Source organism: Rosa chinensis, chromosome 2, assembly GCF_002994745.2.
Source record: "Rosa chinensis cultivar Old Blush chromosome 2, RchiOBHm-V2, whole genome shotgun sequence".
Taxonomy (NCBI): Eukaryota; Viridiplantae; Streptophyta; class Magnoliopsida; order Rosales; family Rosaceae; genus Rosa; species Rosa chinensis.
The window spans coordinates 6,600,647-6,617,154 of NC_037089.1; the positions used below are offsets into that span (position 1 = coordinate 6,600,647).

General features: G+C 36.8%; 1 protein-coding gene across 1 annotated transcript; it reads left to right on the forward strand.

Moving 5' to 3' along the window:
• The first annotated feature begins 11,326 nt into the window (after nt 1-11,326).
• Nucleotides 11,327-16,244, forward strand: LOC112188587 (beta-galactosidase). Its single transcript, XM_024327734.2, has 17 exons — nt 11,327-11,758; nt 11,863-11,958; nt 12,052-12,164; nt 12,258-12,324; nt 12,424-12,516; nt 12,691-12,834; nt 13,317-13,405; nt 13,520-13,625; nt 13,738-13,825; nt 13,990-14,108; nt 14,242-14,403; nt 14,549-14,718; nt 14,801-14,910; nt 15,005-15,114; nt 15,191-15,301; nt 15,421-15,737; nt 15,816-16,244. Exons 1-17 carry the CDS (start codon nt 11,582-11,584, stop codon nt 15,919-15,921), a joined length of 2,178 nt encoding a protein of 725 aa, XP_024183502.1. The 5' UTR covers nt 11,327-11,581; the 3' UTR covers nt 15,922-16,244.
• Nucleotides 16,245-16,508: the final 264 nt, after the last annotated feature.

Below are 16,508 nucleotides of genomic sequence, written 5' to 3' on the forward strand. Positions count from 1 at the left end.
CCAATTTGGACGGAACAGTAAAAATTGGACAAGACTGATTGAAATTGAAAAGTTTAAGGGGTAAAAATTCAAAATTGAAAGTAGAGGGGGTGACCAAACCTCAGGGGGGTAAACTGAAATTAATCCATAATAATATATACACACACATTTATACATGGACTCATGGTTAAACTCATCTATCACGAGGACACAAAAAGATGCATATCTATCTGCTATCACGGTCTCTAGTTGGGATTAGAGGAGGACAAGAATTATATTCACGGATCACTTTTTGAAAGTCTGAATACTTAACAAGCAAAGTATTCATGCAAATTATGTCTTATCATCTCTTTAATCTAGTCTCTGACATGAATTTTTTTTTCTTCCTACTTTTGTAAAACAAGTCTTCTCTTTTGCTAGTGGATTCCTTACCCAAATTATGTCTCATATATGAATAAATCTGCATACTATCAAAGAATTAACTAGATCATCCCTTTATTTTATTTTGTGTTCATGTCAAATTATTGGTATAAATTAGAATGGTGAGTATCATTTTCTTTTTAGATAAAATCGTCCATCTTTCACCATTAATTTATTATATATTAACAAAAATACTTAATTAAAAGAAAATACCGATATGAGTCAATTATAGTAAACAGTAAACCACGTTGCTCAGATGTTTAACAATTTTTTTTTTTTGAGAAGGAAAACAAACACTACAGCTGAGATGTTTAACAATTTGTGTATGACCATTCCTGGAAGTTTTGAGCAAACAGCATGCAATAACCTCTATCATCATAGAATCAGCTTAATTTTAAACCCTTCCAACTTGTATACAGGCCAGAATCCTAACCACAAATCTCAAAAAATAAGCCGGTGACCATTCCTCACTAGAAGTTGAGTAGCGAAGTATTAAAAACAAAAAACAATAATTCAAATCCCACCAATTAATTTGCTTGACTGCCTATCAGATAACACTTGATGTACAAACATGCAAATCATGTACAAACAACAATTGCGTGTGCTTATAGGTAAAATGGATGCATTAGAGTTTGAGTGTTGTGTCTGTGTCACCATGAGAATCTTAATGAGTATTCTAATAATTAAAGTTAAGCTTTAAATATAATTAATCTTGATTGTTTGATGAATAAAGTTTTGTGCCACATTAATTAATTAGATGCATTATACTGCAATCCTATAATTAATGACCTGCATGAAATAAATATAATGACTCGGAAATTGGACCGATCTCGAGGTAGCTCAAGGAAGATATTGAAAAGAATTAACAAGTTTGAATTTATGATTGAAATTGTTTTTATTTTTGTTCGAAATTATAGACTTAATGTCTTACACTCAACTTATACTCAGTGGTAGGTCACTAGTCACCTTATCAATCTTCCATTCTATAACAACTTCAATAATAATTTCTTTCTCCCTTTGAGCTTCGTTTGGTTCACGGAAAGGAAAGTAATTCATTTGTCTTTCCTATAGGAAGGGAAATGAAATTTCCCAACAACTTTCCATTCTGATATTTAGTAACGTAAGGAAAGTTATCAGAAAAGTTATTAAAAATTTTGTAAATAATATAATAAAATAATATGTTGTGAGTAATAAATGTTAGAGTTTTATGAAAAAATAGAGAAAAGCTGGAAAAGTAGAAAGAAAGCTGAAGAACAAGATAGAATCCAAGGCTTCAATTGTATTGATGGAGTATCAAGTACATGTATTTATACTATAGCACATATATCTAACTTGAGTTGGAAAATCACATTTTTATCCTTAACACCCTCCCTCAAGCTGATGGGAGAGAAGGTACCATCAGATTGCATTAGAAAATACCTAAAGACTTCAGCAACACAGTAACCCTTAATATTGGTTTCAAACTTTCAATCAGGATTAATGAGCGGCAGTGATTGTGATACACTAAAAGTAAGCGCGCAATTTAACCCTGAAAATGTCATCGTTAATATATGGTAAATAGGGATCGTTCTAACCGGGGATTGAGGGTACACCTGTCATTGCAAAAACAAATTAATAAAAGTAAAAGGTATTATTTACAAAAATAAAACAAAGAAAGAAATATATACAAGTAAACACAATTAGGGGGTTTTAGAATTAAAAATTAAAAATTAAATAAATAAAACAAAGAAAATGTTAAAACATATATACACGGGTAGAACGCATGCAAGGAATAAGATCAAACCACAATCATATAAATGAAATCCAATCACAATTCCTATAGTTGATTATCTATGTCATGAGAAAGAAGTTGACCATGTGAAACGTTAGAAAGAAAACGATTTCCCATTTTTTACTTTCCTTGAATAATTAATCTAACTGAAAGCACCTAAATCAATCATATTGAACATGCAATCATAGTCTAGAAAGCTAGCTAATCAAGAACACATTCAACGCATTAAGAACAAAGAAAGGATGTTAACCAAAGTGCACAACCTAGTTATGAATAAATTCACCTATTTGCAATCCTCCTTAATTGATTTCGACTTTTGTCCAAAGCCTTTACTACTTAAATCTAGCTCCAATTATATGCATATATCCTAAATTGGCCACCAAAGAATACATACATATAAAAGTTTTTTATAAAACAAAATCAATCCTGCAATCTCACATAAGCAACATATAAATCAACATATAAAAATCACAATTTTATTTCAAAACATATAAACGGGCTTTAAACTTTTCCCTTAACGTCATGTTAACTAGAATTCATAACTCTACGAATCAAACAAAGGAAAATAAAAGAAAGTATGAAATACACCGTGAAAGATGGATGACAAGCCTTGAGACGAAGAACTTGAAGATCCTTAAAAGCAAGCAATCTTCTAGGGACGACACAAGGGTGGATGGCGGATAGGATCTTGATGTATTGCATGACTTCTTCTCCTCCTTGGTTGAAACGCAGAGTTTCTGAACACTAGAGAATGGAGAGAATTTTTCTGATGTTTATTTACTGAGGGAGAGAGGTGTGTTGTTGTGGTCTGGTGATGTGGTGGTTAAAACGTCTAGAGAGGAGGCTATATATAGGGGAAGCAAGGCTTCATGAATTTAATTTCCAAAGAATTTTATGGTTGCACCACACAGCTCCAACCAATGAATTAATGTCACGTCAGCTTTACCATGTCACTCAACCAATCAAAAAACTTCAAAATAATTCCATAATCTTTCCAAATATATTATTGCTGATTTCCCAAGATTTTATCTGATTTTTCTCTTAATTTTCGGCCAAAATAATCTTGAGTGAAAATAGTAATGAATCTGGACTTGTTTTGGACATTTTCTCCCTTAAATCTCTCCATGGCATCATTATCCTTGATCCTCTCTTGATTTTTGACATTAACTCCATAATTTCCCATGGCAAAATCAGATTTAATTCCCCAATAATATCTCCAACGTCATCTTCAAGCCATATGGTTTCCTAGTGCCATCAGGACTCCTCTCTTTTTGCCATGTGTATTCATTTCAGCTCATTTCTTCTCCATTTTCTCCGATGTACCTAGAAAATAAAAACTAAATTAAAACTGATTTATTGAAGGAAATAACTAAGTAAAATATGAGGAAATAACTATTAAAACATCGCATTAAAATGCTCCTATCAAATTGCCATAGCTTCAGAGGATAAGAGGCCTGCCTACAGTTCAACATAGTAGTAGCTGGAGGAGTTGGCATAAATGTGGTCACTGGAGCAGAATTTAAAAGGCCATCAACTTCAGATGTGGTAGTAGTAGATGTACTTGGCACAATAGCCAATAACAGGGAACCAAGTAAGTCCATCTCAGCATTGTTTGAAGTAGTTGGAGCAGCTGAAACAGAGCCAAATGGACCACCCGAAACAGAACCACATGGAACAAATTCATCAAAAGGCTCTAATACCGTTTTTGCAGACGACACAGAAATAACTGGAGCACTGGTTGCTTGGCTTGGATTATTGCTTACAGGCGGAGAAGAAGCTTTGGGAGCCGAAACTCTAACATCAACAACAGGGAAATAAGCTTGTGCCTTTTGGTCATCCCTTATCTTGTGATCCCCCTTGACTTGATCAAATTTATTGACCGCTACGACATATGGTTTTTCCAATGCACTATAACAAGAAACAATATCAGAAAATGGAGAGAGCTCATTATTGCCTGCATTTGAGTTGAAGTTGCCACTGAAAGTTCTTGCATTCTGAGACTGCACCATATTGTGTTGTGACATAGGTCTATGAGAAAAGCTTCCAACATTATTTGCCTGTGTCATTCCATTGTCTGAAGTTGTACTAAATTGCTGTGTAAATGAAACATTAGAGCCATTAGTGTACTAAGCATTGGGGTACTGTAAGTATGCACCATTTCCATTATTATATTGAGCCATCCACATGCAGAAGAAACACCATTGACAACTTGCTGCTGAGGTATAGTAGATTGAGGCATGGGATATGAAGGATTCACATAACCAACAGTAGGTGAAGTACAATGCATGACATAAGGTGCCTGATTCATAGCAACACAACTATTTATGATTGGAGTACTCTGAAACATATGTTGCAATTCAAAAGGTCCATTATTGTTTATCATTGTAGCACCTTGAAAACTATGTTGAAAGTTGGTACTACCTAGTGTAGATGAGACAGGAGAACCTGAGAAACCCATTGATATATTCTGAGAGGAAGGAATTATGAATCCAGTATATGCAGGTGGCTGAACATAACCCATATGACTCATAGGAACAACATTACAACCATTATAAGCATTTGTATGGGTAGTTCCAGTGGATTGACCATAAGTTGCATGATTGATAAATGCATTCCCATTAGCAATTCCATTCTGTGCAATCATGGCTGTAAGAAGGGGCAATGGTAGTGCTTTGTGCTTAAGCATAGGAGCAGAAGCAAATAATCTTGATTCTTGAACAATATCAGACTCATCATCCAATAATATTGTGCGAAGCTCGCTTAGAGTTATTGGCATCTATTGATCTCTGATGACAGTCTTTATGGTCGCATATTCAACAGGCAATCCATTTAGGATCAGAAACACTATATCTTCATCAGGAATGAAAACTCCAGCAATAGAGAGTTGGTCCCGGACAGTTTTAAAACATTCCATATACTTGTCTATACTATCTCTACCTTTATGAATTTTCTGCATTGATGTCTGGAGCTCGAAAGCTTTGAACTTTGAAATTTTAGCATACCTCTCACAAAGTGAAACCCAAACTTCTTTTGAGGTTTTGCTCCCAACAATAAAAGAAAGAGCATTAAGGGACAAAGTACCAGCTAGTAACGTCATTAAAGCAAAATCATTCTTCCTCAAAAGCCAACCAAACTTAATGCATTTTATGTTCAGCCACCTGCATCTACTCGATTAAGGGACAAAGTACCAGCCAGTAACATCAACATCAACATCAAAAGCCAACCAAACTTAATGCATTTTATGTTCTAACGTTTAGGAAGAGGAATGCTGTTTTTGACAACTATTGATTGTTGTAGGATGCATCAACAAAATATGCTTCTCACCATCCATGATTTAAAATCGTTTACATTCAATACAAGCACGAACGAACAACTGATATCAGTAATTCATAGTGAAAACTTACGTGCATAGGTCGATGTCGATCACTTGAATTTGTTTAAAATTTCATTTAGAGCAACTGATTGAGAGTTACTAAATCATTGCTACGATTTGGTAATTTCATTTCTAATGTAATTGTAATCACTGATCATGAACAATCTGTTGAGGTTGTATGAAGTAAAAGCACTTGTTTATTTCTTGATTTATGCAGGATCCATTTATGAAACCATTCTAGTAATTTAGGCCAGCAAACATTAAATGACTTTGTCTAAATTCTTTCTTAGCTATGGGACTGATAGATTTGCAATTAGGCGTGAGAAGCAATTTAGTATACACTTTTAGGGTGGCAACTCGATCCCAATTATTTTGAGAAAGGAAAAGGAAAATATTTAAATAACTAATCATGAAATTAAGGTAATTTATTTATTTATTTGTAGCTTACTATTGTATTTTGACTTTCCTACACATCAACATCGGCTTTTTGTTGATGTGTTTCATGCATGCATTCTTTGTTTCCTAACCTTGTCAACAAATAACGTGTTATAAACTTACTATATATCAACTCACATGCATCTGTGAGCTCGAAATGGAGAGTGAGAGATAGTTATCTCATTTTGCTATCTTCACATTTAGACAGTTACAATTAAACCATCTTCTTTTTTAAAAAGAAAATAATTGGTGGCAAGCAAATGGATCCAACGTGAAGGGGTTCTAAGGCAATAATGGAAAAGGGAAAAAAGAGTTTTATTTTTTATTTTTTATCATTTTCTACTAAACTATTTTTTTTTTGTTACAAAAAGTTTGGATAGAGGAAGGATCTTTGATCTTTCATTGTCAAATTTCTCATATAAATGAAAAAAATAAAAGATCCTTATCTTAAAATGAAATCCAAATTTTGCTAAGGGTCTCTTTTATAATTGAGTTATACGACTGAGGAAGCTTCTTCTCAAGCAAAAATAGATGCTGCCTTCTTTTCTTTACTAGCACCTCTCGTCCTCAAACAATATTTAACAGATTCCCTTGCCGGCATGGACAATCACTATGCACTGTTTTCTTATATGTTCTAAATAAAGCCTAGCTCCCATTGATGCATCCCTTTTTCCTTTTTATGTCAAATAAAATAGACGCATCATTAACAATTTGAGTGGCATGGGATATATGTTCTAAATTGATGCATCCCTTTTTCCTTTTTATGTCAAATAAAATAGACGCATCATTAACAATTTGAGTGGCACGGGATAATTCTTCAAACTCCGGTCCATATTTCAAAATCACTTATTTTATTTTCTTAAAAAATTAATTCTTGGGTCAATTAGATATCCATAGCTAGAAGGATAAGCCCCAACAGTTCGATCCATAAGCTTCTTCTTCTTCTTCTTCTTTTTCCCTAGGAAGATTTTTTTTTGATATAAAGAGTTCATAGCAATAATATGACCCTGAATCATGGGTTAGAATAGTACTAAAGACTACTCTATATACATTGATAGCGCAGAGTAGTCTATGCTAGCAAAAAACACTTCGCCCCGTAGGCAATCTATTCTACCTGACTCCAAACGCCGAGCACGCAATTGTGGTACGTTGAAACCAAGTACTTCTACAAAGGCTCCTAGAGGAGCTTCAACGAGCATAGACAAGACAAACCCGATCGGGCTAAAAATGATCGAGGTTTGTCACCTAACTAACGACTCAAGAACTAAAAAAGCCTAGACCGGGCTGAAGCCCACTAAAACAATCCCTTATAGAACAAGGGGTTTATTGACAAATAAAAAACAATCAACATTAATTAAGAGCAGCAGCCCAAGAGCCCAAGAGAGGCCCAACCCAGACGCAAACCAAAGTCTGGCCCAGCCTAGCCCAGCCCTGCTTCGCTGTGCAGCATCATCTGACCCAACGACCGCCGCCTCCGTCTCACAGACCGGATACCATCAGAGCCAGACGAACCTCGACACCATCTTCAGAGGGCTTGCCACAACAATCCTCCCAAAAACAGCACCCCGATCCGCCGCCTCCGTGGTACCAAACACAGCCGCCGCCATCTGGTGACCACCCTACGCCAACACACAGTCGCTGCCGTCTGGTGAGAAACATCCCACGCCCTAGCGCCGACCCATGAAACCGATCATGACCATACCGCCTCAAGCGTTGCAGTGAGACCAGACACAGATTGACCACCACCATTGATCCGCCTCCAAGCAAACCCATTCCAGGCCCGAAGGCAAGCCCAAAACACCACCCGTCCGGCAGCAGCTCTATAGCATCAGCGCAACCAAGGTTGACACCGACGCTGGGCCGCCGCCGGACGAGAGACACTAAAAGAAGAGGAGAAGACCTGGACAGCTATGGGGGAGAGAGAGAGCTAATTTTGATTTTCTTATAATTGTGATTGATTTAAAAGCACCACTTTTCCCTAGGAAGATTAAATTTGCATATCATGTTTTTATGCTTAAAATTTTGGATTAAATTAAACAGAACAATAATTCAATTGATTTATTAAGATTAGGAGTAAAATAGCGACTGGTTTCGGACATAAATTAAATATGCGAACTCGTTGATAACATGATTGTTTCTTTAGAAATCTTCATGTAAGACTGAGGTAAGCTGCAATCAATTTTCTATCCAAACAAAGGCAAACAATTTGGTAATTTTTTTTTAACCCATTAACTTTGTCTTAAACTAGTAAAGTTCCTTACTTAATAATAGACTACCACATATGTACCGAGGCCCTGAGCCCCTGAGTAGGCTTAATCTTTGTAGAGCCTAGTTACGTGTGACATGTAAATTCCCTACTAGATGAGAACAAGGTGATTTAATTGGTTTACTAGCCTTTGGTTTAAAGTAGGAAATTAGTGTAGCACAAGTGTTTATTACTTGCTTTTTAGCGTACCTATTTGGTCTGGGAACTAGGAAGTCCTCCCTTGTATGGCTTACTAATCTTCTTTTTGGAAAAGTCTTTATTTTAATTTTAGAATTGATTAAATTTTTGACATTTAGAACTAACACCTTTCAATCACTTTCGAGTTTTAATATCACTATAATGCAATTGATTTGATAAACACTCCTCCTTCCTAAACACTTTTCTCTCAAAACCTTCCCGTCAAAAGTGTATGCCCGGTCCGACGGCATGCCCTTGCGGCAGTGGCAGCGGCGTCGGACAGGCCAGAGTGGACCTTGTGTCTGGATGTTGGTGGCGTTGTAGCCGGCCTAGTCAGAGTGCAGGCGGCGTGGTGTTGGCTTCATGGTCCAGTTTGCGTTGTGACCTTATTGGAAATGGGAATCGGTGGTTAGGTGGAATTCCGGCAGCGCTGGTGTCACTCCATCTCGGATCGGAGCAGGGTCGATTGGAGACTAGGTCGTCTGGTGGGATCAAATGTGTGGAGGCCAGATCGGGTTCTGAGATCTCCAAATCGGGTCTGAGCTTTCTAAACTGGGTTGGTTTTTGTGGTGACGATCTGTGGAAGAGAGTGGCTGGGTCCGACGGCTATGGCCGATCTGGGTGCTGCGGCTTGTGGTGGGAGTTTTCCGATCTGGGTGTTGCGGCAGGTGGTGGGAGGACAAGAGTGCAACATAGATGGACATAGTGCTGCACCTGCAACCGTCCTTGGATTGGGCTTGGTGAAATTGGGCCTAGGCTCTGACCCTTGTCCCATTTTATTTTTATGTTTGGTTTTTTGTTTATTTAATATAGTAAGAAGTGGCTCTATGCCAAAAATAAGTCTCTATCATTTTTGGGTAGGGCGACGTGGGTTTTGTCCCGGTATGCACACTCAGTGTGCCTTGTCTGCTTTAACGAGGCGGCGAACTGTTTGTTTGGTCAAATGGTCGTAACCTCCTAGTAGCAGGATGAAGTGAAGTGTCGCAGGATTTGTTTCCGTGCCGTAGCATAGTGGGAAAGCTGTATTATTTGTAATGATGCTTCTTCATGATAGAGTTATCTTTCCGGTATGTCACCGCTTTGTTAAAGCAAATAGAGTAGCCAATCGTGCACTCTTTGTTAATTGGTGCTTGCTAGAATACATAGATTTTGTGGAGACTTCTGGTATTATTTCAGGATATTCTTCCTATGTTTATTGTAATTTGGGGTTTAGGCTCTATGTCCCCCCCTTGTATTATGCAGTTTCATTAATCAAGGCTTGAGGGCAGCCGCACCAGCCCCCTTTCAAAAAAAAAAAACAAAAATAATGCAATTGATTTGTACTCAAAATAAAGTCTCAATTCTCAATATTAGAGTTTTGACTTGCACTACAATTCGAAGAAAACTCCATGCCCATATTTAGCTGAGTTGCTGAAGAAATTTTTAGTCGCTTTCGAGTTTCATTATCAACATAATGCATCTGATTCGTACCTGAATATGTTCTCAGTTCTTACTGTCAGATTGAGTCAAAAAATTTTTTTTTTCCTTAATATCAGAGTTTTGACTTGCACTGCAATGCAAAGATAACTCCATATTTAGTTTATTTGTTGAAGCACCAAGGCACTCCCCTTATCATTAGGAGCAACCACCTCTAAATCGTCAATCAAAAACCTATCCTTATAAGCTTTATCAACTATTATACTAAGGAGGGTGTATTCATTTAAGAGTCTGAAAGATTTTTTTGTATCTTAAAAGTCTATGGGTATTCAATTGAGATTTTAAACAATCCTTTAAAATCTTGATGTATTCAATAAAGATTTAAAATTATCCACTCAAATCTGTTGATATTCAAAAGTATAAGGATTTCATTAAATGTTGTATTTTGGAGGATTTTATAGTGCTTTTTATACATATTGAAACTCAAAAACAATCCAACCACTTCCCAAGAGATTTTGATGGATTCTATCTCACTCAAAAAATGAAGAAACTCTTCACCAAAAAAAAAATTTGAAGAAGCAGCCCTCAATAGGTGACACTCATCCATTTTGCCTTAGACCTATTTTCCCACTATCATCCTCTTCCTCTGCTCTCATCTAATATATATTTTTTTCTCACTATAGCTCTAGAAGCCTTAATCCTTCTAGCTAATTAAGCTCACTTCCAATGGTATTGTTAAGATGATACATATACACATGTTTCTTTTGTAAATTATATATGAAATAAATTATGTCATTAGTTTACTACTTTATTTTTTGTCTAATATTTTGGCTGGTTAGTTTTCTCTTACTGTTCATATATCATTATACACAACGTAAAGAATGGTAAATTGCCATACTTTTTTGTCATTGATAAAGATAGTTGGATCCATACATCCATTGCTTAAATATTAAAGAAGAAAAAAAAATTAACCTACAGAAAACATCATAAAGAATTGTAAAATCTAAACAAATACTTGTAAATCAATAAATTAGAATCAATCAGAGTCCATATAGAATTTAAACAATCCCGTGGATTATGTAAATCCATAGATTATAAAAACTCAAACAAAATCTTTTAAAATCTGAATTGAATACACCCCTCTAAGCCGACTTTGTTGGAAATGCCTTCCTAATATCATCCTTTGGTTTGGTGAACTAGGACAACCAATTCCTTTATCTTCTGTTTTCCGTTCCTTGTATTTTATCTAAAATCATTTGATTTTTTGACATGATTATCCTTTGGTAATTTTTGAAGAAAAGAATCCACAATTCTGTTATGACCGGAAGAAACCTCCACTTCAAATTTCACTGTAGGAAAAGATCTGCATTAGCAGTTCTTTTCTTTTAGTTAATGAAGATTGAAGAATGCCACCCCAAACCAAGAAGTGGGTCCTTTCTGTTGCATAGTTACATTCCTAGAGTCTCTATAAAGCAGTTGCGTTGCCACCCGTTCTCTCACAGCAACCAAACCAAACCAAACTCTCTCTCAAATTCTCCACCCTATCAAATCCATACACTTCAACTCTGCCATTCCTCTCTTTTTAAATACAAAAAGCATCAAAAGGGCAGCGTGTGTGTGCAAAAACCAAAACCAAATCCCCATATATACAATATTCAAGTCCCATAGTGATAAAAAAAACAAATTCAAAGTTCATTGCTTTGAGACAGGCTTTCCTGGGTCTCTCATTAGATTTTCTCAAACAATGTGGGACTCTAACATGTTAAGGGCCAAGGCCAACATGTTCTTCCTACTGTTTCTGGTTTCATGGCTCTCTTCTGCTTTAGCCTCAGTGGGTTATGACCACAGGGCTGTTATAGTCAATGGAAAGAGAAGGATTCTCCTTTCTGGGTCTATTCACTACCCCAGAAGCACACCGGAGGTACTAAAATGCCAATGCAGTTCATATATAATTTGGGTTTTCAAAGCATTCAAATTCCCGTCAGTCTTTTGTAGCTTAAATTCTTGATGTTCTGGGTTTTACAGATGTGGCCGGATTTGCTTCAGAAGGCCAAAGATGGAGGCTTGGATGTGATACAGACCTATGTCTTCTGGAATGGGCACGAACCAAGCCCAGGAAAAGTAATATTCAAAAGAATTTTAATTTTCTGTTTTCTCCAAAATATCTATGCTTTTATACTCATTGGGAGCTTTATTTGTTTTTCAAAATTTCAGTATTATTTTGAGGATAGATATGATCTGGTCAAGTTCATCAAGCTAGCTCAACAACATGGCCTATATGTTCATCTCCGGATTGGCCCTTATATTTGTGCTGAATGGAACTTTGGGTAAGCACCCAAACATTGATCAAGGTTTTTCGTCTTTGTTAGGTAAACATGGCCATATTCATGACTCTGTTTTTGCTCTGTTTTCTGAAACAGAGGATTCCCTGTTTGGCTGAAATATGTTCCCGGAATGGTTTTCAGAACAGACAATCGTCCTTTCATGGTTGGGGCACTAAGAATCTTTCATCACATATAATGCTCTTATTTTATTGTGAGTAAAACAAAATTAGCTAATTTTAATTTTTTGATAACTGTTTTCCAGGCAGCAATGGAAAAATTTACACAGAAGATTGTGTATATGATGAAGGCAGAAAGGTTGTTCCAAACTCAGGGAGGTCCTATAATTCTGTCTCAGGTGAGAAAACTTGCTCAACTAGGTCTTTGCTATATTTTTAGCACTGGGTCAATTTCCCTATTTTTTAAGTGTTTTTTACCCTTTTGTTTTTTCCGCCAAGGAAAATTTGGTATTAGGCGGTCAAAGGGGAAAGTTACTTATATTGTATTTTTTTGTTCAACTTGATTTTGACAGATTGAAAATGAATTTGGACCGGTAGAGTGGGAAATTGGTGCACCTGGTAAATCTTATACTCAATGGGCAGCTAAAATGGCTGTGGGTCTCAACACTGGGGTTCCATGGGTTATGTGCAAGCAAGAAGATGCCCCTGACCCAATTGTAAGCTATTTCTGCACATTCTTTTTGACGCTTTCAAGTTATTTTCTCACAAGAATTGCACATCTGTCTTTCATTAAGTGGCCATTTTTTCTTGTTGGGTGTTAAATAGCATATAATGAACTTGACTGTGCTTGTCCCCAGCAGTCTAGAGTTTTTTATGAATTTGGTTTAGATGTCGCAGTCCCCACACTAGCTCAATTTTGCGATTGTTTTAATTTCCATGAGATGATTCGTCCAACATCTTTTCCCGCATTATTTGCTGGTGAACATGTTAAATAATCATCTTTGCTAAAGCTGGAGATTTTGAAAGTCCATTATTTGGGTTGGTTTAGTCAGCAACTGAATCTGTACTGTCCAATTATTTTACGCCATTTAAAACCAATAAACAAAAGCTTAAAGATTGTATCCCCTACAGAAAGGAAACCTTGAGTTGAGTCATCCCTATCCTTATCTCTGACACCTTGTCATTTATTATGTGGCAGATCGATACTTGCAATGGCTTCTACTGTGAAAACTTCACTCCAAACAAGAACTATAAGCCCAAAATGTGGACAGAAATCTGGACTGGCTGGTAAGTCTTACATGTTGCTTCTTGACAGAAATCTAGAATTGATTGCTGTGGGTACTATTTCTTGTATTGTTCTTCAAATCTTTCTAATGCTGACTCTTTATGTAAACTTCACAGGTATACAGAATTTGGTGGGGCAGTTCCTACTAGACCTGCACAGGACTTGGCCTTTTCAGTTGCAAGGTTTATACAAAATGGTGGTTCTTTTGCCAACTACTACATGGTAATTATTCAGTTATTCTCCTTCTATATATTTCCCAGCTAATTTTATCTTTACTGATGTTGGTAAAATTATCTGATTTTTACCTTCTTCTTTTACTCTGATTTTGTTATAGTACCATGGGGGAACAAATTTTGGCCGAACTGCTGGCGGTCCCTTCATTGCAACTAGCTATGACTATGATGCACCTCTAGATGAATATGGTATGCAAATAGGGGATTAGCATCTTGACTAGGTTCTTTGTAAATTTTGACTCATAACCCTCACCTTTCCCTAACGTTAAATGTGTAAAGTAAGGGAATTGGTAACATCATCTTACAGCAAGTCTATTATTTACCTAACACATGCTTTTGACTATTTATTCCAGGACTACCAAGGGAACCAAAATATAGCCATTTGAAATATCTGCACAAAGCCATCAAATTAGCTGAGCCAGCTTTAGTGGCTACTGATGCCGCAGTGTCAAAACTTGGAAATAATCAAGAGGTGAGGGTTTTCAAAGTGGAGATATTTGAAATATGCACAAAGCCATAATAAAATAACTGTGCTATAAACCTTATTAATTTCACTTCTGTGATTTGTTACTGTGATTCTCAAAGTGGTGATTAAATACTTGTAGGCTCATGTATACCAGTCAAGATCTGGTTGTGCTGCATTCCTTGCAAATTACGACACAAAATACTCCGTGAGAGTGACATTTTGGAATAAGCCATATAACCTGCCACCTTGGTCCATAAGCATTCTTCCTGATTGCAAAACTGAAGTTTTCAACACTGCAAGGGTGAGCAGATATTTGGACTTATAGCTTTCCTCAGTCTATGAAGTCCACTTTCTTTTTTATTGGTTAAAAGTTTTCTAGTCTCTCCATGGCATTTTTAGTCGGAAATTCCTATAATGTATTATTGACATAGAGTTCTTTTCTAAAGGTTGGCCAGAGCCCGCCAACGAAGATGACACCAGTAAGTCACCTTTCTTGGCAAGCTTACATCGAAGAAGTTGCCGCTTCTACTGATGAGAAGGCATTTACATTGGTCGGACTTCGTGAGCAAATAAGTCTCACTAGGGATGCTACAGACTACTTGTGGTACATGACAGAGTAAGTACTTTACAATCTTTTCTAGACTTTCTTCATGTTATTTGCTTTTTCCAAGTTACTCATTGAAATTTCTGTTCCTCAGTATCACAATAGGTCCTAATGAACAATTTTTAAGAACCGGAAAGTACCCCACTCTCAAAGTCGATTCAGCTGGCCATGCCTTGCATGTTTTCATCAATGGTCAACTATCAGGTAAATGAAAGTTTGAAAGGGGATCTGCTTATGGAACATTGGAGTACTCCTGTGAATCAGCTTAAGTTTAACAATTTATCTACCTTTACTGCAGGATCTGCTTATGGATCATTGGAGTCCCCCAAGTTAGAATTTAATCAGGATGTGAAGCTGAGAGCTGGCATTAACAAGCTTGCTTTACTTAGCACTTCTGTTGGTCTGCCGGTTAGTTCCCGCAATTCTCTATCATGATCGTGGTTTTTATTAACTCTAGATATAGGAACTGACATATGCAAAACAGAATGTTGGTGTACACTTTGAGACATGGAATGCTGGAGTTCTTGGGCCGGTCACATTGACGGGTGTGAATTCGGGAACATGGGATATGTCACGATGGCAATGGACCCACAAGGTTTGTTGTGATTTCATTTTTCTTTTTCACTTTCTTCACCAGCAAACCTTTCTTTTTGAGTTTTTGTTAACCCCATTAGCAAGAATTGAAGCTAAGACTTCTTAATTTTTGTTGAGCAGATTGGTATGAAAGGTGAAGATATGAGCCTCCATACCATTAGTGGAAGTTCTTCTGTTGAATGGGTACAAGGATCACTATTGGCTCAAAATCGACCCCTTACATGGTACAAGGCTATTTTAAGTGCACCACCAGGAAATGCACCATTGGCTTTAGATATGGGTAGCATGGGAAAGGGTCAAATGTGGATTAATGGTCAGAGCATCGGACGCCATTGGCCGGCATATATAGCACGCGGTAGTTGTGGTGCTTGTTATTATGCTGGAACTTATACCGAAAACAAATGCCGAACAAATTGTGGCCAGCCCTCTCAGAGATGGTGAGTAAAGTTCATCTTCTTCATTTCTATACATTGTTTTGTGAATCGGAATGATCATGATAGAGTTGTTGTTTTCAGGTACCATGTTCCCCGCTCATGGTTGAAGCCAAGTGGGAATTTATTGGTTGTGTTTGAAGAATGGGGTGGTGATCCGACTAAGATTGCTTTGGTAGCAAGAAGTTGAGTTTCTGAAGTTTCTGGAGGAGATCCCAGCAGAATTGAAGATTACAGCAATAATGAAGTCTCATATTAATTCGTCTTCAATACATATATAGGCCTTTACTTTACAACCATAGCCAAATGTAAATAGTGAAAATGTTTGGTTATATACATAGCCACATAGGTATTGTATACTAGGTCTACATGCAAAGTATGTATTCCTTAGATATGCGCAAGCATTTTCTGTATCTGTAAAAAAGTGTGGTAAGAGCAAAGCAATCTCTTTTTGCTTGTAAGAATAAATTGAGAAATTAATAAGAGTCTATTTTGAATGGCATTTTAGCTTAATGACCTTCATATCATGGTCTCTGAGAGAGAGTTCAGAAACTTGCCTTCCTTACAAGTACTTTTAGTACAGCAGAAAAACAGACTAAGCATGGTTTTCTTTGAAACAGATAGAGTTCTGTGACTCAAGACATGAATGACATCCTCTGTAGACCTCTACTTCTTGTTCTCGATGCCTTCGCTGATGCAGCAGCGCCCAATTTCCATCATCGATTTTAAGATGGATTAGGTACTTGCTGCCCTGCATTCCCATTCTAGCCTCAAACA